This window comes from Larimichthys crocea, chromosome VI (assembly GCF_000972845.2).
Source record: "Larimichthys crocea isolate SSNF chromosome VI, L_crocea_2.0, whole genome shotgun sequence".
Classification (NCBI taxonomy): Eukaryota; Metazoa; Chordata; class Actinopteri; family Sciaenidae; genus Larimichthys; species Larimichthys crocea.
Window position 1 is genome coordinate 16358706 of NC_040016.1, and position 22905 is coordinate 16381610.

At 38.3% G+C, this 22905-nt stretch overlaps 4 protein-coding genes across 6 annotated transcripts in view; 1 reads left to right on the forward strand and 3 right to left on the reverse strand.

Annotated features, from left to right (window-relative positions):
* Positions 1-3381, forward strand: part of gls2b (glutaminase 2b (liver, mitochondrial)) — a 13819-nt gene extending 10438 nt beyond the window's left edge. For both annotated transcript variants that reach the window (XM_027279879.1, XM_019258147.2), the window contains 2 exons: positions 1865-1928; positions 2695-3381. In XM_027279879.1, the coding sequence (XP_027135680.1) occupies positions 1865-1928; positions 2695-2839 (209 nt within the window). In that variant the 3' untranslated portion in view covers positions 2840-3381. The remainder of the gene's footprint in view (positions 1-1864; positions 1929-2694) is intronic.
* A 4927-nt stretch (positions 3382-8308) lies between these two features.
* On the reverse strand, positions 8309-12323 carry LOC104922033 (elastase-1). The gene is made up of 8 exons (XM_010734739.3): positions 12212-12323; positions 11986-12086; positions 11231-11331; positions 10749-10874; positions 10102-10238; positions 9838-9980; positions 8591-8740; positions 8309-8413 (listed from the first exon to the last, which is right to left on the reverse strand). Exons 1-8 carry the CDS (start codon positions 12249-12251, stop codon positions 8402-8404), a joined length of 810 nt encoding a protein of 269 aa, XP_010733041.2. The 5' UTR covers positions 12252-12323; the 3' UTR covers positions 8309-8401.
* Positions 12324-15416: 3093 nt separating this feature from the next.
* On the reverse strand, positions 15417-19217 carry LOC104922034 (elastase-1). Of its 2 annotated transcripts, XM_010734740.3 has the most exons (8): positions 18893-19217; positions 18634-18737; positions 17705-17805; positions 17478-17603; positions 17140-17276; positions 16881-17023; positions 15617-15766; positions 15417-15500 (listed from the first exon to the last, which is right to left on the reverse strand). In XM_010734740.3, exons 1-8 carry the CDS (start codon positions 18930-18932, stop codon positions 15483-15485), a joined length of 819 nt encoding a protein of 272 aa, XP_010733042.1. In that variant the 5' UTR covers positions 18933-19217; the 3' UTR covers positions 15417-15482. The 2 variants fall into 2 exon arrangements, with proteins under 2 accessions (XP_010733042.1, XP_019113736.1); XM_019258191.2 differs by lacking the exon at positions 15417-15500 and having other exon boundaries at positions 15527-15766.
* A 108-nt stretch (positions 19218-19325) lies between these two features.
* LOC104922035 (elastase-1) lies at positions 19326-22193 on the reverse strand. The gene is made up of 8 exons (XM_010734741.3): positions 22037-22193; positions 21669-21766; positions 21481-21581; positions 20924-21049; positions 20176-20312; positions 19960-20102; positions 19627-19776; positions 19326-19460 (listed from the first exon to the last, which is right to left on the reverse strand). The coding sequence occupies exons 1-8, from the start codon at positions 22074-22076 to the stop codon at positions 19449-19451; spliced, it is 807 nt and encodes a 268-aa protein (XP_010733043.1). The 5' UTR covers positions 22077-22193; the 3' UTR covers positions 19326-19448.
* Between the last annotated feature and the right edge of the window lie 712 nt (positions 22194-22905).

The window sequence follows — 22905 nt, forward strand, 5'->3', positions numbered from 1 at the left end:
CCTCAGCAGCCATCAACTAGCAGCAGCTCTGTCCCTCCACTCTGCCCAGTTCTCTAATTCTTCATCCTCATGTAGGACTGAGGGCAAACTAGATGCTACATCATCTGTAATGGCACCTACCTGTCAATCAAAGAGCCACGCTGTTAGTTATGTATATCTTAAAGCCTTAATATAATTTGAACTGGTGAGTTAAATAGAAATTCAGCCTCAGTACAGTTGTCATGCATGAGGAAATTAGCTGCACCTGCATTTTTTTGCACTGGGCTGCAAACATGTTTATTTCTGCTGTGAAGTTGAGCATTTTAATATGGGTACTTCTGGAAACTGACTTGTTCTGTAGCCAGCCACAAGTGGCTGTCGAGGAACTGCAGTTTTTGACGCTTTTGACCACATTGGCTTTATTTCACAGCGACGGAAGTTGCTGCTTGGCTAAAGCTAAGAATTTCTCACACTCTTTGCAGCACAATTCAGTTTCTATCAATATTTGGCATAACATCATAGCTATAATCTCTTCAGATTCTGCTGATAATGTTAATACTTGAACTATGATTCTGACCCGAGCATTGAAAAAGCAGAAGAATATAAACTGTAATAAATTTAGAGACAATGGAACAGAAAATAGAACTTGTGTACATCTGAACCTAAGCAGAGATCAGATAAGTGGAAGTACCTGTGTGGGTGTTCAGGGCCTTTACCAAAGTGTGTAACTATGTGTTGTTAAATCTGTAATGAGTAATGTTTTTTAAAATGTTAAAACACTACATTTTCTTTGGTTGGAGACACTTTAAGGTCTGCTGTGAAATGTTTCTTGTCAAACCTGTCCCATCCCGTCCTGTCTGATGACACAGATACGAATTACATTTCACTCTGTTATATATATATATAGCTGGATACCAATAAAGATGAGGGGGGGAAACATAAGAAGCCTGTCACTACATGCTCTGGCATGCTCGCTTGGGTTCTAAGATGACAGCATGTAGAAAGTTACAGATTCATTTTTAATGAGGATTTGTTGACACAGCAACCAAAGAGCACCTATCACACACCCACAAACTCCTATTAAACCTAGCTGAAATGGGAAATTGTATTTTACTTGCATTGTATGTTTACACTCACATATGTTGCTGTGCTTCACACCCACACTGCTAATCCTTCATTCTCTTTAGTTCTGTACAAAAACATTATTTTCTGCTCCTAACTTTATTTTTATCTCACTGGGTAAAAAGATTACGCTTTGGGTTTATCTGCGACTGACAGATAAACACACTTAACATTTGTTAAGAATTTGCTTCGACACTCGCAGCAGTAATTAGTGCTAAGTTAGTTCTCACTTCATTTGTTTTTCATGATTAACTGTAGAGGCACAGTACCTCTTTTGGCTCACATTATACAAACCCACTAATGAATCAGCTCACATACCCTTACAGAGCACCATATGGTCGATTATTTGTCTTGTGTTGTGGTCTAAGTTTATTCACAGCTCAGATTTAATGCTCCACTACAGTGTCTTCAACGGTAACATTTTTCAAAAGCAGACTTGTAAGCAAGCCATTTGTTTAGAAGGAAGAAAATGGGAGTAATAACTGTTTTCATCCAAATGAAATAGGCAGAGCATTGCACTCTGGGGAGATTAATCATACGCCATGTAATTCATATTTATATTTTCTCCACCCACAGTATGGCATGCTATTAGATAAACTTGTATCATGAATAGTTTTCTAGCTTGGGGGCGGTATGATTTTGAAGGATCTCTTGCTCCTGTATTGCTTTTTGACACCAGACTGAAAGTGGTTTCTGAGTCATCAGAAAAAAACATTCTCTCTATCTGAAAAGTATGAACTGTTGTCTTTTCTTTAATCCTCAGGTCACATAGATGTGGTGAAGTTCCTTACTGAAACCTGCAAAGTGGATCCATTTGTAGAGGACAGGTGAGAACGACAGCTTCTTCGCCTTTTTCCCTTTAGCTTTGAATTTCTTAACTGCTGTTAGCTAATTTGTATTAATTTGGTCTAACTATTTTAACTTTTTGTTGTTTTCAAAAGGAATAAACTCTCCTTATTTGTTCATAAGCTACGTTTGCTTAGAATAACCCATCTGTCTCCTGTGATTTGTATTTGCTTTAAAAAAAAAGTAGTAGTAAAAAAAGGTTTTTATCATTAAATAAGTACAATTATCTCTCCAAGCCAGATGTGCAAACATAACCACAACCACATAGAGTAGGAAATTAAAGTAATTTGAAGGATAATATCAGTTCATTTCAACCTAGCAACCTAGTTTTTCCCTTAAATGTGGCTTTTGTGACTATTATCTAGCTGCAGTGTACCTTATCACCTGTTATTTTATTCTTGTTACCTTGTTAACATGACTCAATTGATCTCACGCAATAACATAATGCCATAATGGCTGTTCCAGACGTCTACTTTTGTGTGTGTTCTTGTGCTGGACTCAGAGAAAAGTGTTGAAATGATTCATGTAAAGATCATAATTTTATTTGAACAGAGGTGGTAAGCGCAACAGAGTCACAATTATTTATTGGAAATACACAAACTTTTACACCAATCAGTTTTTCTTTAATATCAAATTGTAATTGTGTGATACATTCAACAGATTGTGAATCCATAATTGAATAGTGAAATGTGCACTCCGTAATTTACCTGCTGATTTCTCTCTCCATCTTTACTCATTGCTGTATAGGTGGGGGAACCTACCAGTCGATGATGCCATGCAGTTTGGGAATGATGAGATAGTCAAGGTGCTGAAAGACTACGAGCAGGTCTGCAGGCAGCACCCTGAGGCTCAGCATTCCCCAAAGCTGGACACCATCGAGGGCATGGTGTGATGTTTTAAAAAAAAAAAAAAAAAAAATCCTCCAGCTTTAACATGTCAGGGCATTTGTGCAATCTGCCAAGTTTTGAAATATAAGGCCTTGTTTGTAGCACATGCAAAAGTTTAGTAATATTCAAATTGAGGGTAGCAGAGCAGATTGAATGAACAGAAAAGATGGATATTTCTACTTAGAATGCTTCTTATTACATACTACAGTATATTTTTACTGTTTTCTATTTTTATTTTTCTATTGTGCCTTGTTGAAACCTTGTTCAACTAAGTTTGGATGTAAAATCTAAGATTTGATTTATTGTAAACGGTAGGCAAGGGAAGGAATTGTACATGATAACAAAAAATGTTATGTCAGATATATTGTATATATTTTGTTCTTCAGCTGTAAATAAGTACACTGGATTCCTGATATATTATTATACAAAGTGTCATAACATTTATGCATATTTTAACTCTGCATGAACACCAAAGTCCAAAGCATAATTCATTATGTGCAATGTTTTGACATTAAAGACATTCATTAAATGTTTTATTTATCTGTCACCCATTGTTTCATTATGTTTTGATTTCATTAGGCTCGTCAATGCATCATGCAGTCAGCAATTTGTTATTAAATATTAAACAGCATGTACTAAATCAGCTGAATGTAGAAATTTGTGATGAAGGAGCAGCGGGAGAGCTCTGCCAGGAGGTGGTTGGTATTGAATTTTTTAAATGCTGTTATTACAAGAGTGTGCTTTGCATAATTCTTAAATGTTTTAGGAAGCAACATGAAAAAACAATAATGTGATAAGAGACATTCAGCTGCGGGTAGAGAGAATGAAACTAATGTATGCTGAGACATTCCCGAGTATATAGTAGATAGTGTTGACAGGCTGTCCCTTTAGTGACCTGCTTATGACGCTAAGATGAAGGCAAACACTGTGGCTACAGCCACAGCACATACATCCTCCACCAGATGGCACTGTGTCCCCATCAAAGGCAAGACCCCTGCTGCAGACTGTTGCAGCAAAAGAACATTGTGGAGTTGACAAGAGTTTATATAGGACTGACATGACATCCAGAGAGTGCTGCCACCTGTACAGATGGTGGTGGTCCTGACAACAGATGATAGAAACAAACAACACACCAGCAGCTAATAAGACAACACAGTTGAGTATGGCAGTATGGCACAATATATTGTGTATATCCTCATTAACGTGAGCCCACTGATAATAGGGCTTCTCAAAAGCATTCAATAAAAGCAGCCATTAGTGAGCAATCACTACCCTGTGGAAGCTCAGGCAGCTTTCTGCCTTAAGGGATGCAGCAGCTGAGGTATCAATCTGTGTCCTCTGAAGTGGAGACACTTAGCTGTTTACTGTTGTATGTTGCTTTCCACAGTAATGACAGTATTGGACCCAGTGCTCTTCCTGGACAGAATAAATTGTTTCACCATGGTAGGCAGGTTTGCGGCTCATTTGAATTTGTTGGCATTTAGGAGTTTTAATGAGACCAGAACCATCAGAGATGATTTTAATGAGCTGGATTTGGAATTAAATATAACACTGCAAGCGCTTTGCCAAATTAACAAAGCTGAGGTGTAAGGAAGAAAGGCCAAACAGTTAGGGTCGGTATAAATGAAGTTAAATATGTTACTGCTTTAATTGTGTTTTAGTATGTCTATGGTTTTGAGTGAACCTTTGGCAACTTTTTAAATAGAACTGGGTGGAGATGTAATAGCAGATGCTCTGACTTTTCATCTGACGACAACATCAGGTATGGTTCTTTGGATATTTGGATAGTCCAAATATGGAGCATTGTTAACATCTCAACCATTTCACAGCACTAACGCTTTCTTATCGCACTATACCTTGATTGTTCCCTTCTCTGAAAGTCGCTTTGGATAAAAGGGTCAGCTTAATGACTAAATGTAAATGTAAATGTAAATTTCTCTTTATCTGTAGATGTTTAACAATTTATACATAGATTATATGTGACTGTATGTGTGAGTATATTGTGCCTAAACCTGACTAAACTTTAAATACAGTGATGTAATATCAGAAAACAGTTGCTGAATCTCAACTAAATAGTTGTTGAAATGTTAATACTCCAAAAACGATCTGTAGGCGGACTATCCGAATAAAGTGTTACCTAAATCACCACTGCATCTGAGTAGTAGCCTCAGTGGCTTTCATGCTGCTAATTAAATAATTTGACTTGTTTTCTCCGGTGGGTTTAACTAGTTTCCCCCTGACAGAAGTAACTATTTATTTGGCTAATTAGAGGTGTGTGCAGTGATTTAGTGGAGTTGGTTGGGGGACAAGATGTGGTCATTTGACAAGGAGCAAGGCTGTAGTAGGAGTTAAGTATGGCTTCAGTGGACAAACCCTTAGAGAGACCAATGAGTCAGATGAAAACAATAAAACCCACTGCACAGTCTTCACAGGACTTCTGAGAACATTAGGTAGAATCTATACTGTCACTAGTTTACCCCTGACAGGGTGTTTAATTGAGAGCTGAACATTTTTCATCAAAAGAATATGATTAATCAAGCAGAAAACATGATGGATGAGTTATAATTAGTCATACAAGTGAATTGTTTCTCATTAAAGTGGAGAACATAACCTCCTCACAGACATATTACAGATACATTAAGATTTTGATTCATCCATTAGCTGAGAAAGTGGTAAAACATGTTTTTAGCAATTAATTTTGTACTGATTAACTCATGTAACATCCAGTAATTAGTTTCGCCATCCTGACTGAATATCTCAAAGTGTTGTGCAGAGACAGTTAAATATTTAAAGAGCCATTGTGTTGTTTCAATTCTGAGATTTCTTTTAAAATACACAAATTATTTTGGAAAACAGTTGCTGAAAACGTGAAGAGGAGTTAGAGGTTAAAACATTTTTTTCACCAGTTTTTAGTCCAGGATTTTTTGGGCGGTCCTAAAGGGTGGCTCGATGACGCTGAGGCCACCCCGAGCATACCCCTGCAAACCATAGCGAAGAGATAGAGATGAATTCATATAATTTTCTTAACTCATCTGACATGTTTCAATTGCTTCAAAATTGCAGCTTGGCTTTCTTCTTTGGTCTGACTTTACATGGACTTTAAAGAACATTTGACATTAGAACTTTTTTTAGAATCAATAATTTACCTTAAAAATATTGCATCCAAAATGTTTGAGGTCAGTGCTAACACCGTCTAACACTAGATATCTCACTTATACTCTCTAAATTCCCTACTATTTCATGACATAGACATTATAAATATGAGAGTTATTGTGAGGCTCAGATATGTTTATTTCTGCTGTGAAGTTAGATATTTTAATATGGGGATTTATGGACAGACTACATGCTGTGTAGCCAGCCTAATGCGGTCATTCAGGGAACTGCAGTTTTCAGCACTTTCGCATTGGTTTCACTTCACAGCCACAGAGGTTGCTGCTTGCTTTATGCTTATTTAAAATGTATGTATTAAAAAGTAGCCGACAGTATATAAAGTACTAAAAATACCTCCACTAAAGCCAGCTGAAACATGAAAATGCTTTCTACATGCTATTACAGTTCCGTAATTATAATCCAAATGTATCACATCAGCTTTTTTCTAAACATTTTTGAGAGGTTCACATTTCCCTCCAAGCATAAAACAAGTTTGGATGTTCCTCTCACTCGTTACAAATGTCACTCGTCAGTGTTTCAGCTTAAATTTACACCAGATGCCTGTGTTACAGCGGGACAACATGACAGACATTTACTGTAGGATGTAAAGCCATCATCGCCACCATATGGCCTCACTGGTGCAGAGACAAGCAGCATTTTTTCACAGACACACACATAGACTCAATATGGCGCTGTGTACAAACTGACCGAAAAGTCAGCATGGACCTCTTCACAGGTGTAATACCTGTAATCACATTTAAAGTCGTAGGGAGTCTTCAAAGTGTAACTATTAACATATTTTGTGTGTGGTTTTAGTTGGTCTATCAAAGCAGAATTTGACCCTCTTTAACCTTTTATTGTATAAAGTATCTATCATTTCCTTTATGTGAATGCATATGTCAGTATACTTTTAAGAAATATTATACTTGTTCTTTGGTATTCTTTATTTGTTTTGTCTCATCTGATATCCAGTTCATCTTTATGACAGCTATTCCCTCCCTCTGTGATTGTGGCAGGTTGATATATTTTATAGCTTTATTTGACTTAAAATCATTTTTAGGTAGCCTAGGGGATTTTTTATGTTTTGATTTGGAGTTGATTTGACAAACTGTTTCACACATTTTGAAGTTATATTTTTGTTAGATGTTTGAATAGAGGTGGCATAGTATTTTGAATGTGTTTAGTTATGAGTGACAGCAGTGTGGCTCTTTGTTTGTATTTCTTTAGTCTCCCGTAGGGACTCTGATCTCCTCTCACAGTCCAATCATAGATGGATGGATTCTAGTCCTCCTTGACCAAGAATACAAGAGCACACTCAAAAAAATAGACTGCATGAAAGTTAATCATGTGAATGACCCTTTAAGGAAATATCATGTGTATATTTGCATGCAGTCTGAAATACTGATGTCCCCTGGAAATGTACACACTGTTTCTGATTTCTGATGAATTATCTAATTTAACTGAATTCGCATTTGTATAATTTGATTAAATCTGATTATTGCAGATGATATGCAGAGGAAACTCACCTTATTAGTTTGCTATCATTTATTTGGTCGAATGGTTGACAATTATGAATTATTTATATTCAGTAATTTACATTGTAAGCAGGTATTGAGTTTTGCATCACACTGAGTCATCTTAATGGTGCAGTTTGTTTACAAAATATGATATGATATGCATAACAATGTTTTCATTAAAGTTTCATCACTTAAAAATAAAAATTGTTATGTTTGTGTTACCTTAGAATGAGCCTTTAATATCTACAGACACTGTGGGTCCTCCTTCACAAAGTCCACCGTGTTGATCCACTATGTTTCTATAGGGCCTTTCATATTGTTCACAAATTTCCTCCTCCTTCATCTCAACATTCTCCACTCTAGGAAGGAGCAGGTGAAACAAGGGAGATGCAATCCGCAACTACATTACTAGATGCCACTAAAAAAATATTTTTTGATTGTACTTGGACAGTTGCAGGGTATTTTTGGATCCACTTGTCATCATTTGAAGTTAGCTCAAGTCTTGTTGAACCTGTGATCATGGCCCAATCACAACTTTTTGTTTACCTATCACAATAATATTTAATTATTCCTATTTGTGATAGCGTGACTTTAATCTAAAATCAATTAGTAACCACAGGTCTTGCATACAAATTTTGTAATATGAGAGATTACTCATTAACATTACTGTCTGAATAGATCTGCTCTGAACATTTCTTGTACCCAAATTACTCTTCACCTCTAGTTATGGTTTTATAAATCAGAAAATGACAAATGCTTGTTGTATCCAACGCAAAATGCAAAACAAAACATGAAGCAAGTCAAATGTACATTATAGGTTATTTTATTCTGATGGAGATGGACAGAAATTTAAGTTGAATTCAGAGTGTTTGCTCGTCTCCATGGAGATCATCCTTCTTCTCAACCCATGATCTGGCAAAGCAAGGACAAATGAATTATTATGTGATTTTCCTCACAGATTCTAACATAATGCTACACAAATAAACAAGTTTTTGCAAGGGTGAATGATTGTATGAAAAAGATTACAAGTTATGGAATGTTTTTTTAAAAACATTTGATAATCTCTGATTTATAGTGTTTAATACTGACTCCGTTCATCCAGCTGATGTAGGCAGACACACGGGTAAAGACGGTTGGCTTCCTGTAAGCATTGCAGCCAGAGGAGGACACAAAGCTGGTCACACCATGGACAACCCACCGGCCATTGACGCTGCAGTTCAGGGGGCCGCCAGAGTCACCCTGGATTAAAAAGAAACACGTCACAGACGAACCTCAGGGCCAGAAATGCACAACCATTTAGCAGACTTGCGAGAGAATGCCACATTTTCCAAAGCCCTTTAACGTGTTACCACATGCTTCTCATATCCTCTTCTAATCTCAGACAGCCTCGAGCAACTTTGTGCAGGACATGAGCCTTCAAGACTTTGAAACAGTGTGCCATTTAAGCACAAGCCAAGATCATTGTAACTGACTTGTGCCCTGCTGATACAGCAAGTAATCCTGCAAAGTATCTTCCTTGACAGGAAGGGGTCAGCCCTCGGCTTATTGGGAGATGTTCAATTTCACTTTGTCATGGTGGAATGTGAGTCTGAGAAGTTCTGAGAAGTTCGGTTCAGTCTTCTTAGACTTAAAGATCATTCCCACTATCCTAATCGCAGCTGTTAGAGACAACTGAAAACAATTTGGCTCACAATCTGAGTTAAAACAAGCACCTTTTATATAGGGTTTATAATTTGTCACTGTGAGTTTTTAATGTTTTATATATCTATTTTAAGGCATTAGCATGAACATATTTTGAATTGCCAGGTTGAGGAAAATCATGTAGATCAGAATTTATACTAAAAATGCAGTTATAAACACTGTCATACCTTTAATAAACAGAGAAAGAGACACCCTGAAATAGTTGTCGAGCTTTAAAGATGCTGTAAATATGTTAAAAATTGTCTAAATCTTTTTCTGGCTCCAGCGGGAGCTGTGCAAAGTGTCTCAAACTGCCTTAAATGATGTCACTTGAGTCAATGTTGACTGGAGAGTGAGCTTGAAAAATGAGCAAAAAAATCCGGAGGTGTGAATTAAAAAAGAAGCAAGTTTATATCTCTAACGCCTGCTCCTCATCTCTGCCTGATACTAGCGAATCGAGGCTACATTATCTGCTCCTTGCATAACACACTTGAATCTCCTGCTGACCTGTCAACGATCAAGGTGTTATGTGGGTAATGTAGGCACCAGGTTTTGATAAAGGAAACGAATGAGTGGTTATATGTTAACACCAAATCAGTGGAGCACTCTTGTAAAAAGAATTACTAATGGTGCAGGCGTGCAGAGTCCTTTCTCACCTGGCAACCAGACTCGCTGCCACCACCAGCACAGACCATGGAGTTCTTCACAGTGCTGCCCCACCATCCATAGCTGGAGCAGGTCTTGTGGTCAACAACAGGCAGGTAGGCCTGCTTCAGCTGGGCAGACAGCTGACCTCCAGCTACAGGAGATAAGAAGATAACAGGAGTAACCTATTACACAACTGTTTCATGCCGAATACAGCTGCATACATCTTTAAATACTGAGGTAATATAGCAAATGTGTCATTATGTCAGACTTACTCTGGGTGCGACCCCATCCAGTGATGTAGCAGGGGTTGTTGTGGGGCAGAACCTGACCAGAAGGAGGCAGAGCTCCAAGCTGGACGTTGTTGTTGAGAAAAGCATCAGAGGACAGACGCAGGAGAGCAATGTCCCACCTGAAGGTCACCCCAACAAGCATTCAAGTCAGTGAATGAATATTTCTAAAGCTCATTTTGATGGTTTTGTTTAAGGGTAAGCTGTTAGAGATATTATGCAACTAACTATTATTTTTATTCATCTTGAATTTATTTTTATTAAATAATATATGAATTGCTTGGTTAATCAAAGTTTCCTGAAAACCCAAGGACTTTCTGAACCACTGCTGGTCCAAAACAAAAAAATGTTTCATTTAATATGTTAATATAAAGCACAATAAATCTTCACATTTGCAGATTAGTTTTATGTTTCAGTTCTATTTATGTTCTGAATGTGTGGCATGCGGGCTTATATTAAAAATTACATTTCAAAAAGGCCTTTTGATATTTTTCATTTCTTATATATGTTTACAGATAACTAAATGCATTAAAAAATATATATAATATGTAATATACATATATCAATATATTAGTCATATAAGCTAATTCTGTATGAATTACGGGATCTAAAGAAAAACAACAACCACTAACCCTCCAGCAACATTGGCGGAGTTCCAGTTGGGGTGGAGGTAGACACGGCTCACGCTCATGTACTGCTCTTTGCCCTCGTGGGAGTTGATGTTGTGCTCTCCAAGAACAACACGCCAAGTCCTGGACCTGTGGTTGTACAAAACATGAAGATTTTCATTATTCCACTCATACTTATGGCAGTCTGACAGTTAGTACTCTCTCCTAAACCCAAGGACATCTGTTGAAAATCAATATTTTATATGGAAACTACATTTTTGGGGTGGAATTGTAGATTTTATATAATAATGAATGTTAGATTGAAACAGATGGCTCAAATGCAGCAATGGTTCCAAATCAAATTTAAACATAAAATGACTTGGTTATGCACGCAAGCCACCAGGAAATAAGTAATGAAATTCATTAAAGTAAATGTTCAGCTCACAGAACACACTCCTTCATTCATATCTCTCCATATCAGCTATTCTGTGATTACTAAGTCTCACCTGTCCACACAGTGAGCAGCGGTCATAACCCATCCTCTCCTGATCAGGGTACCTCCGCAAGTGTGGTAGAAGTTGCTGCCAGATTTGTACTGAAGAGAGATCTAGCCAAACAATGACAGAGAGGGTTACAGCTACTAGAAACTGAAACTTTCACATTTTTGCCAAATGCTTCTTGGCAGCATTCCCAGCACTGAAAACTGCTTAAAGGCATCATTGGCACTGCTTTTAAATGCACCTTTTGACCTTTGTAGATGAATATATCTTGTGCTAATCTTTTTTATATTTTAAAGGTTTCAACAAATGTGACATAAATGGCTGTAGAGCAGTGGTGAAAAGAAACTACATTTATTTCTTTAAGAACTGTGCTGTACTTTGCCAATTTTGAGGCACTTATACTTGTATATTTCCAAAATATGCTACTTTAAACTTCAATTAATTTATTTAACAACTATAGTAAGTTGTTACTTTGATTTTACATGCAACACATATGACCAACTAATAAAATATGATGCATTAATATAGGTTGTTTAACCATAAAGGTGTTTCAGTTTTGTGGCTCATTGAGCACATTCAGGTTTTAGCATATTGCACAAGATAATAACTTCTTTAAGGACTTAAAAAGAGGCAGCTCTGCATAACAAGTACTTCTACTTTTGATACTTTAAGTAGATTTTGTCAGTATACTTTTGTTCAAGTAGAATTTGACGTGTAACCACTCGGTGGAGGTGGTGCTCAGTAGACAAAGACCACTGTACCTGCCAAGGCCAGGAGTTGGGTTTGGCCACTTCACCTCCCACAACTCTCTCAACACTGTCATCCTCCAGGAACCTGGGCTGGGGCTCCAGCTCAGCCAGCACTGAGCAAAGCAAAGACACAGGAAGCATTACAGTCATGCATTGAGTATTCAAGTGTGCTAGCGTGTGTGTATGTGTGTGTGTGTGCAGAATGTCAAAGGAGTGAAAGAAATCAGACGGCTCTTACCGAGGGCTGCGAGAGAGGTCAACACAAGAAACCTGAACATGTCTGCAGTCTCCTGAAATGTTCTGTTCACGACTTCTGCCTACTGCTCTTTTATACCCTAAAGGCGGACTCTGCTGATAGTGTGTGTGTGTGTATGTTGTTCAATACCAGCACATATCCACCTGTGTCTGTCTCACAGTTATCAGCACGGTGCGGATTCATGCATGCTATAGCTGACTCAGCGATTAAAACCATTTCTTTCCACTTAAATTGGCCACTACAGAGTCCTGTACTGAAGGTTACTCTCTTTTTTTTCTCCAGTAAACCTTTGTGTTTGTACACGTAGGCAACGTGCACCAGGAGATACACACTCTTTAACATCCTGTAGGAGGTGTGCTGGGAGGTTTTCATTAATCATGTTAGCATTTATCAAAAGTCTTGTCTGGTATTAGTATCTAGATCAAGGGTTTTTACCCTAAATGGTTTGTAACATTTCTAAATAATATTCTGCTCACATCAAGCTGTAGTTAGGGGCAACTTATTTGCCCGAAAGTGCACTTTAATATATATTCACATCTGAGTAGGATGCACGGTATGATATTGTAAGGAAAGTGGTATTTAGCACCCTGAATAAACATTGTAACATGTAACCAATGCTTATATCGATCTTTATGAACGTATGGCTGCTGTCACCTTTACATGGATTTCAGATATAATTTCAGTGTGAAGTGATATTGCTAAATGTTTGAGTTCAAAAAAGTCAAAATCATGTTGCAGATGTATGTTGATACACGAGAAACAGCCGACTGTGCTGTTATAAGTGCTAAGTTATTGAGTGTAATGTGTAGAAAATATGAGAGGATCAGGTTGTGGAGAACATACACTGTCAGTGGCATTACACATGTCAGTGGCTTTTCTCTCCACTAAAAGGGCATATTGGGTTACTGTAGAGGTAATATTCTCATGTTTTATCTACCATAAGGGGATCCACTCATAAGGACTCATAAGATATAAAAAATTAGAGTCTCATCTAGCACAGAAATTCACATTCAAAGCTGCTCTCAAGTCAGAAACGGGCTGTGTTGATAGTTGAGCTCCAGGTATGCAGGAGGTTGAGGGGAACATGTAGAGAGGAGGGACTGTAATGAGATTATGATGGGTGTTACAAGTTGCTTAAATTACTTAATAATACAGATTAGGATCAGTATTCAAAGCTTACAGTAAGATCCCAGAGGCTACAGTACAGTATTCCACTTCAAAGCAATGCAAGTATTCATAAGGGCCAGTGGAGGTGATATTATCAGCAGTGTTAGTGCACAGTACTGTAGAAATTACTTTTTAAAGGTCCAATGTGTAAAATCTAGGTGGGTTTATTTACAGAATATTGTAGAAATTGAATATAATATGCATAAGTATGTTTTCATCAGTGTATAATCACCTGAAAATAAGAAGCATTTATTATCAGTGGCTTTTATTATCAGAATTATCCAGTTCTCTTGATTTCAAGATTAAAGGAGGCAACTGACAAATGAACTACATTAAGGCAACAGAAACAGAGCTTTATTCTACAAGCTATGTGCCAGTCTTACTGAGGCTCAATGATGTAAGATCAACAGCTCTGCTCTTTACTGCTCTACTATTCAGGCTTCACAGACCAACTACACATCTACTGATGTGCTGCTGAGCTGCCGAGCGACACTTTGACAACTTATCTGTGACATGCTGTATGATCTGAGCTCTGCCCATCTCTAAGAAGATCACAGCAGGTTAGCAGTGCAGACATGACCTTTATAAAGGTTTCTTTTTGCATGTGACTCACAGACTGCTTTACACAAAGAAACATACCATCTGAAAAACCTGTATTTATCATAAGAAAAAGTGATTTAATGGAATGGTTTGACATTTGGGGACATAAGTTTATTCACTCTCTTGCCAAGAGTTAAAAGACAAGATTAATTAATTTTCATGTTAGTGCAAAGAGTACATATATAGCTGGGGTCTACAGCTGGTTAGCTTAGCCAGGCATGAAGACTGCAATCATGGGGGAAACTGAGCCACTGTTTTACATGGGATCAGTCAGTTGTTTGACTGCTAAGAAACAGTCCAGCACCCAGCCAAATTGCTATTTTTACACCACGCACGACATTCATTTTTTATTCAAAAACTCATTGCATAGTTTCTTTGATTAAATTTAACTGTGAGTGTGACAGTCTCATAAACAGAAGAGAGTCTGTTTAGTATGTAGAGCACATTTTAGGGTGAGATTTAAAGAAACTCTTGTTATCCTTCTATATTAATAAAAGTATAGCTCAGAGGATAGAACTATTACATCCACATATATAATGGTTATAATAACCTCTCCACAAACTCTACTTTAAGCTTATTTATGTTAGATACTCTAGTGTTGAAAGATCAATATGAAACATTAAATAAAATAAGCTTGCTATGTTCAAGAGATTAAGACTTCACGTTAAAAAGTGGGGAGTGCATTGGGTCATGGAGAACTGGTTAAAATGATATAAGACACACCAAGCACATTGAGTTTCAGTCAGTCAAACTGCCTGAGCCTTTGTGCTTATAGCTGCACAGCTGCAGCATGTGTGTGTTTCTGACTCATCATGCGCCTAATATACTCTCCATTAGTGCCTCAGTGTTCACTGCAGCCATTTCCTTCTAAAATGTCACAAACACCCCAGAGAGGCAATAGAAAGGGTAACAGAAACCTTCTGTTTATTAACACCATTCAGACCAATTTTATCTGACCATTTTCTGATGGAAGTAAAAGAACAAGAGTTTCATTTAAAAAAAACAAAAAAACAGAAATAATACTAAATGATAGGCCAACCAAAAGACAAAAGGCTGCAAAATGAATGTCAGCATTTATTCAGAACTGCTGGCTGTCTCAGGACACAGAATCAGATCAAATTTGCATTATGTCAGAAAAACAGAAGTGTATCCTTGTGTGCCTGGTACGATCCCTCAGTGTACCGTCTGTTCGTCTGTGCATTTGTCCCATTTCTGTCACAGTGTTAACTTTCTGAGTGCTGACAATGCTTACATGCTGCCCTGAACGGGAAAATTGCAAATGTGAAGTTTTAGGAGGCCCTAAATGTTGGTCTGAAATTGAGGGTTTATCTGGACGTTGATGTATAATGCATCATCTATTAATGAGTGTTATAATTTGAAATGTCATTGTCAAATTTGCAGAACTTAAGGAAGCTAAAAAGTTTATTTGTAAATGAGTTACACAATAAGACCAATTCAGTAGATTCTGTTGAAAAAATGATTTATTTCAGGGATTGTTCATGACCTAAGGGAGAAAAATGACATGTTTTCAGTATATTATCAACAGCACATTCATTTGAAATGATTTTAACTTGGCTTGGACATTTCACAGTCTGATTTTTGATTTTGTTTTTTTCTGACCGAGTTTATCCATGTGATGTAGGCAGAGACACGGGTGAAGACTGTCGGCTTCTGGGGCGTGTTGCATCCCATACCAGACACAAAGCTGGCTATCCCATGGACATACCAACTGTTACCAACTCGGCAACTGAGAGGACCACCAAAGTCACCCTAGTATAAAACAAAGAACTGCTGGTTAAATATACACAAATACACAGCTAAAAACAAAACAACTTCAGCTTACTTGTTCACTAACATGCATTGTTCAGTCTAGCTTGCTTGTGAAGTCCGCTAATGTCTACAAACAACTGCCACCCAGTTGTCCAAAGTCCAAAGTCAAAGTTGCAAATATATTGTAATACTGTAGGTTAGGCTGCTTAGCTGGTTTTAACCTTAGCTAAACCTTTGCTTTCTCACTAAAATGAGAGCTAGCAAAATATTATCTGAGTTGATATGTTATTTGTAGTTTATATTACTTCACGAGCTCATGTGATGCATGATACAACTTAATTATTATTATGTATTGACTTGCATTGTTTTGTGTTGTTCATGACAAACGCTGCCATCATACGTCTCCTGCCTCCAGAATCAGCCAATAGTGAAACTCAAATGCAATAGCCAAGTTTCAACCAGTAGGGGGAGGTAGCTATACAGATTTATTCCACAAAATGTGTAATTAATAAATTAAAGAAATGCTTAACTGTCACTAAACTATCAGGATTTGGACCTGAATCAATCATCAACACTAAATAATCATCGGAAAAAAGTGTTTTTTGTGGTGTGTTTAGGCTGGGGGTTGGGCTCTATGTGCTCTCTTTGCAGAGATGGGAGTGGTTTGCTGTGGAGCTGACTGCGCACACCTGAATCAGATCATCATAGTCTCTAGCAGTATTTAGAGGCTGGTCTCCTGCATGCTGCTGCCACTGCATCTTGGTAGACCATCCAGGCTTCTAGAGAAGTTGTTATTTGAGGTTTTTCTGAGTATTTACCTATATTCTCTGTCTGCAGACTCCAGCTCTTCGCCCTCCTCGCCATTCGGCTACTGCACCCGTCTGCCCCAGCCTAAACCCCTCGACGCCTTCCACCTCCCTCGTTCCCGGCTCTATCCGTGACGCCTCCCCACGATTTTCCCTTTGTCTAATAAACAGCTGTTTATTTGACGACTCAGCTCCTTTGCATTTTTGGGTGCAATACTACCACCACATCACAGTTTTATGGTTTAGGTACACTTTAATGAATTGTGACCACTACACATATTTTATATAATACTTAATACCATACTCACATTGCATCCTGACTGAGCACCTCCTCCAGCACAGATCATGGTCTCCTTGACAGTGCTGCCCCACCAGCCGAAGCTGGTGCAGGTCTCATGGTCAACAACAGGAAGGTAGGCCTGCCTCATTCTGGAGGGCATGCTGCCACCAGCTGAAGGTACACAGAGGAGAGACAAGCATGTACAGTGAGACTGAGGTGATTGCATACTTTACATTTATGTAAACGTATGTATCAATTATGAGCGTGAGAAGTTGCCTCTGACTCACTGGAGGTACGTCCATATCCAGTGAGGTAGCAGGGGCTGTTATGAGGCAGAATCACACCAATAGGAGGCAGAGAGACCAGGTTCACGTAAGAGGTCAATGAGACATCAGACGACAGCCTCAACAGGGCGATGTCATTACTAAAGATCAGATCAGACAGAAAAATGGGACCATTTGAAATTTGTCTATTGTAAATATGTAATTTAATCACAACATAAGATTGTTTTTGACATTTAAATAATGGTGTAAACAGAAGATATCATGCAGTCAAAATTTCATTCAACAAAATATGTCATGGACAAAAGGCTAAATGTCTGTGAAACTAAAATGTTAAGACCTACCCAGAGGAGATGCTGTTATAGTTCCATTCAGGGTGGATATAAACACCGACGACACTCCTGAATTGCTCTCTTCCACCGTCACTGTGCAGGATAAGATCACCGAGGACCACACGTATAGACCTGGAACTGTTTTAGCTTGGATTAGTGTGTTTGTTTCCTCGGTGAAACATTATAAGAGAGGTAAGACACAAGACAAGAAAGGAAACAGAATAAAGTGTGTCTGTTACCTGTACATACAGTGAGCGGCAGTCATGACCCATCCTCTCCTGATCAGTGTTCCTCCACAGAAATGGTGATAGGAGCCATCAGAGTAATACTGGAGAGAGACCTGAAGCAGGATTCACAAAATATTCGTATCAAGAAAAGGTTGTCATCTATCCTCGAAAAACAAGGAAAAGAGAAAGTTTAACCATATATTTTTATTCTTGCAGTATCTTTACACTGAACTACACTTCAAGCAGCTAAACCATCATGTCTGCCATGTTGCACTGTCATGTTTCTACAGTAGTGGACAAACACTGGCTCAGATAGGACTTTCTGCAGCCACCATGGTGTAGTTGGAATTGTTGGAATGGTAGGGTGAGTGGAGGGGGTTGTAGTTTGCAAGATAGACATCACTAAATCCTACACACTTATCCTCTAAAGCAATGGTTTGACATTTTGGGAATTATGTTTATATACTTTCTTGCCTGAGAGTTAGATGAGGAGATAAATATCATATGTGGATGTATAAGAGGCTATAGTCATCTTAGCTTGCCATATAGACTTTAAACGATAAGATGACAGATTGTGTTCTTTTGGACAGCTCTAGGCTGTAAGTTTTTTACCCATTTCCAGCTAAGCTAACTGACTGTTGGATGTATCTTAATATTTAATAGAAAAACATGAGAGTGGTATCAATCCTCTCTTTTATCTCTAAGCAAGTAAGTGAATAAGTATTTGCAAAGATGCCAGTCCACAAAAACAATTAAGAACAATTCTGGAGCATAATTCTTCTGAAGATAACAAAAGAAAGGCTTCGAACAAGCTGATCTATAACCATCTGAAATCCTGATCTGGTACATGCAGAGTATTTTGGTTTCATCTAGGCCTACTACCTGTACTATGCGGCAAAGAGAGCAACCTTCTTTTACATGTTCTCTATGTGATGCTGTACCTGCCAAGGCCAGGAGGATTGATAAGGCACCTCTTCACCTCCCACAATTCTTCCTGCAGTGCTACTCTCCGTATGACTGGATTGAAGCTTCAACTCAGCCAGCACTGAGGCACAGAGGAAACTCATTAAAAACACCATTCAGACCTGGTTTCCCATTGTGTTAATTGTATCTACAGTAATTTCCAAGTTTCTAAGTGAGAGGAAATTAGCATTTTGTTCAGTAGCAGATTATTTACAATACAGTCTTGATATTTCCTACCTGTGGCTGTGAGTGTAGTGAACAGCAGAAACACGAGCATGTCTGCAGCGTCTCGACATTTCTAAGAGCATGTTTCATCCTTTTATACCATGAGCTGACCTTCATTTGATGGACTCACTGCTGAGCAAGGCAGTGGTTAGAAAAGCACCTGTGGTCCTTCTCAGGCTTTATCACAATTTGTGATAGTGTGTGATGTTGTGTTTCCACATTTACTTAAACATAAAAAAGTGTTTCCAAGAATCACTAACAGTCCTGAAGTGCCGAACATTTATTTTCACAGTTTGTGTCCACACTTTAATTTAAGTAGTTGTGTGCCACATTTTCATTTCCCTTTAGAAAAATGTTCTTGCAAGGTTGTAAAAGAAATGTGACGTTCATACCATCGACTGTAGTTACATAAACTGTCTGATGAGATATTAGTCATCACTCAAAGTTTTAATTAATGCAGTTTATTTTTGGTAGAATGAGACCAGATAAGTGAAGATGTACAGCAGATGAAAACATGGTTGAATGTGATCTCTGTCTTTGTGTGCTGCAACTTTGATGAGTCTTCTTTTTACACCATGATCTGGAAAACAGAAGATGCAAATAAATATTACCCATCACATATACTGTAACTTAAAGATTCATTAAAATCCACAAAACTCATCCATATAGGCGTACTGGCATCCCTATAGTGATGAGGAAGTTTTGTTTGTCTTTCATATATGATAGATATACATATTAATACTGACCGAGTCCATCCAGTCGATGTAGGCAGAGACACGGGTGAAGACGGTGGGTTTCTTGGGAGTGTCGCACCCATATCCAGACACAAAGCTGGCAATACCATGGACGTAGTATTTTCCATTAACAAGGCAGTTCAGAGGGCCACCAGAGTCACCCTGGGAGGAGATTAAAGAGAGCATCATCAGTATTTTCACCAACATATCTGAATCATTTCACCGCTTCCTTGGCATACAAATATAAAGCTAAAGTACAAGTCAAATAAATCCTCTATAATATACTTTATAGTATAATTCTAGTCACTGAGTGTGTAACCAAATTTCTTTTTAATGTAGACTCACATTGCATCCAGCCTCAGCACCACCACCACCACACACCATGGTGGTCTTGACAGTGCTGCCCCACCAGTCACTTCTAGTGCAGGTCTTGTGGTCGACCACAGGAAGGTAAGCCTGCTTCAGCTCGGAAGACAGGCTGCCACCAGCTAGACAGGATAAAATTGTAAAGGCATGATACACTGGGCTTTACAGAAAAGACTTTTGAATTGATCAACTCACTGGAAGTGCGTCCCCATCCGGTGATGTAGCAGAGATTGTTGTTGGGCAGAATCTGGCCAGAGGGAGGCAGAGAACCCAGCTGGACGTGGGAGTTCAGGGTGGCCTCAGTGGACAAACGCAGCAGGGCAATGTCGAATCTGAGGTGGAGATCCATTGATCAAACAGGACAAACCCAAAATAACTTGGCAAAGATACTACACTTCTGACAACATTTGGTCTGTGAGTTAGACACACAAAGTTGGGAAAAAGACCCCAACTTATTATCATTTATTATCGTATTGAATACATTTAGCTTAGTTTCACTCAGATTCATGATTATGTTTTTAATTCCATAGTCAATCAACAATTAAGCCAAGATATTAAGCCTAATATTGTGTTTGACTGAACTTCACACTACACCAAATACTTCAAATCTACAAATCTGTCCTATTAGCTTCTGCCTCTGGGAAAGTGTGAATAACTATAAAATTCCCCATGACTATCTATCTCTGGACAATCTCGTCAACCAAATCACGCACATTTAATTTATTCTATGTGACCTTTGTGACCACTGTTTAGAGCGCCCCTGGTGATGCCAGGTAACCACCACTTCTTCACAACAGAACATTTAAGTTTGCCCAGAATTATTTGTGAAATGAGGGAAACGATAGAAATCAAAACATTAAAGCTAAAAGACACCTCTCTTTAAATTTAGGTTAAAGATCCTTAAAACCTGATGAACATAAAAAAAAAGTACAGTAATACTTACCCAGCGGACAGTCTGCTGGCGTCCCATTTGGGATGGATGTAAGCTTGGCTGACTGCAATGATCTGCTCTGTGCCGCTGTTGCTGTAGAGGTCATGTTCCCCGAGAACAACACGCCATGTTCTAGGGCTGCAATAGTTGAAAAAAAAGAAAAAAGAAGAAGCATAAAGAAACACAATATTTTTAACATTTTTGTCTCAAATTATTAATTGCAAGTCAGTATAGAGATATGAATTCTTATTACAGTAGACTAATGTAAAAAGCAAAGGCCAAAGTACGGCACTAAATTACTCCTGGTTTTGCTTATGTTTCTACTCCTTTGTTCAGAGACTTTTCTTTCTTTCAAATCAATGAATCCCCTTGGTATGTGACAGTTACAAATTAGACTGTTATTCTTCATACTGGTGATATTTAGAAACACAGAAATAAATCGTACTCTGTTGATAAGAGCAGGCTATGGATATTCAAGTCAGAGTAATCAAAAAACGTGCATGAATGCACCCTTAAACTCAAACACCCAAAGAATACTTAGTCTGTGCTCTAGTTAATCATTATGTTACCTGTCCACACAGTGAGCAGCTGTCATAACCCAGCCTCTCTCAATCAGGGTTCCTCCACATGTGTGGTAGTATCTGCTGCCAGATCTGTATTGAAGAGAGATCTAAGGGAGGAAAAGATCAGAATAGTAACTCTGATCTCCTGCTGAAGCAGCATGTGCATGTTTGGATTTCATGTTACAGTAGATTACCTGCCAAGGCCAGGAGTTGGGGCTGGCCACCTCACCCCCCACGACCCTTTCAACGCTGTCCTCCAGGTACCTGGGCTCGGGCTCCAGCTCAGCCAGCACTAGTTAAAAAACCATAAAAACGGTTTCCCAGAAGCCTCATAATATTATTCACATTCCACCCACAGAAATTAGAAATGAGGGCAACAAGAGTGTACTGCTAGAGTATAGTATCTGAAGCACTTGTGTGTTGACAAAACTAAAGAATGAGTGCCTGACTGGATGACAGAGAGAGTGACTGACTGACTGATAGAGAATAACAAAGTGAATGAAAGATTAAGAGATCAATAATGAATGGTTGTACAGCGCAGTGTGTGCTGTTATTTTCTTACCCAAGGCTGCGAGACTTGTCAACACCAGAAACCTGAGCATGTCTGCAGTACGTCAGAAAGTTTCTACAAAGAATGGATGCTTCACTCCTTCTTTTATATCTCAACTCAACCTTTGCTGGTATGGAAAAGTGCGGCTGTTTTTTTTCTCCTGTGACAAAAGTCGAGTGTGCACCTGTGGTTTGTCTCACACAGTGTTATCAGTCAGTTTCCACACACCTCCTGTTTTGACCAGTGAAAAAACGGTCCACAATGAAGAATGACACATAGACTGACAAGTTTATCACTGGATGACTGGAAGTCACAGTGACTCATAGGAGTGTTAATATATTTATCTTGTTGGATAAATTCTACTGCCTCCCTTTTGGGTATTTTTTTTCTGGAAAATGTTGCTGGCTGACCTCATTTCTGCTTAACCCTCTGGGGTCTGAGTAATCACCCACAACTGCAAAAGCAATTTATAGGACCATTGACATAAGACAAACATCATAATTTTGTCTGTAAATATATGGATAATTTCCTTTATTCTCACCCAAAGATTCCAAAATAGTATTTCAGTCTATTTAAAAATAAACAGAGGTTATTGTTTGCTCTCCAATATTAAAACTTGAAATGAAATGGCTGACGTAATATTTTGTGCTGTCATGTGACAAAATAATCACATGTCCATTTGAACTTGACTTAATTATGATGTAAGCATCTGAAAACATGTTTCTGTGCCAAATGTTGTCCCAAGTTCCTGTGTGAGAGGACATAAAAGCAAAGGCAACATGCTAACTTACAAGCAATTTGTAATGGCATGCAACATACTTATACTTCTACAACTAACTGTACAGTATACCCAAAATACTCCCCTAAAACTCCAAACAAAC

Coding starts and splice junctions, on each gene's coding strand:
- LOC104922033 (XM_010734739.3), bottom strand. CDS start 12,251: ATGTTCAGGTTTCTTGTGTTGACCTCTCTCGCAGCCCTCG. Junction 12,087..12,211: donor GACCTCTCTCGCAGCCCTCG/GTAAGAGCCGTC, acceptor TGCTTTGCTCAG/TGCTGGCTGAGCTGGAGCCC. Junction 10,875..11,230: donor GCTGCTCACTGTGTGGACAG/GTGAGACTTAGT, acceptor GTACAACCACAG/GTCCAGGACTTGGCGTGTTG.
- LOC104922034 (XM_019258191.2), bottom strand. CDS start 18,932: ATGCTCGTGTTTCTGCTGTTCACTACACTCACAGCCACAG. Junction 18,738..18,892: donor CACTACACTCACAGCCACAG/GTAGGAAATATC, acceptor TCTGTGCCTCAG/TGCTGGCTGAGTTGAAGCTT. Junction 17,024..17,139: donor TGGATATGGACGTACCTCCA/GTGAGTCAGAGG, acceptor GTGTACCTTCAG/CTGGTGGCAGCATGCCCTCC.
- LOC104922035 (XM_010734741.3), bottom strand. CDS start 22,076: ATGCTCAGGTTTCTGGTGTTGACAAGTCTCGCAGCCTTGG. Junction 20,313..20,923: donor GCCAGCAGACTGTCCGCTGG/GTAAGTATTACT, acceptor TCTCCACCTCAG/ATTCGACATTGCCCTGCTGC. Junction 20,103..20,175: donor CGGATGGGGACGCACTTCCA/GTGAGTTGATCA, acceptor TATCCTGTCTAG/CTGGTGGCAGCCTGTCTTCC.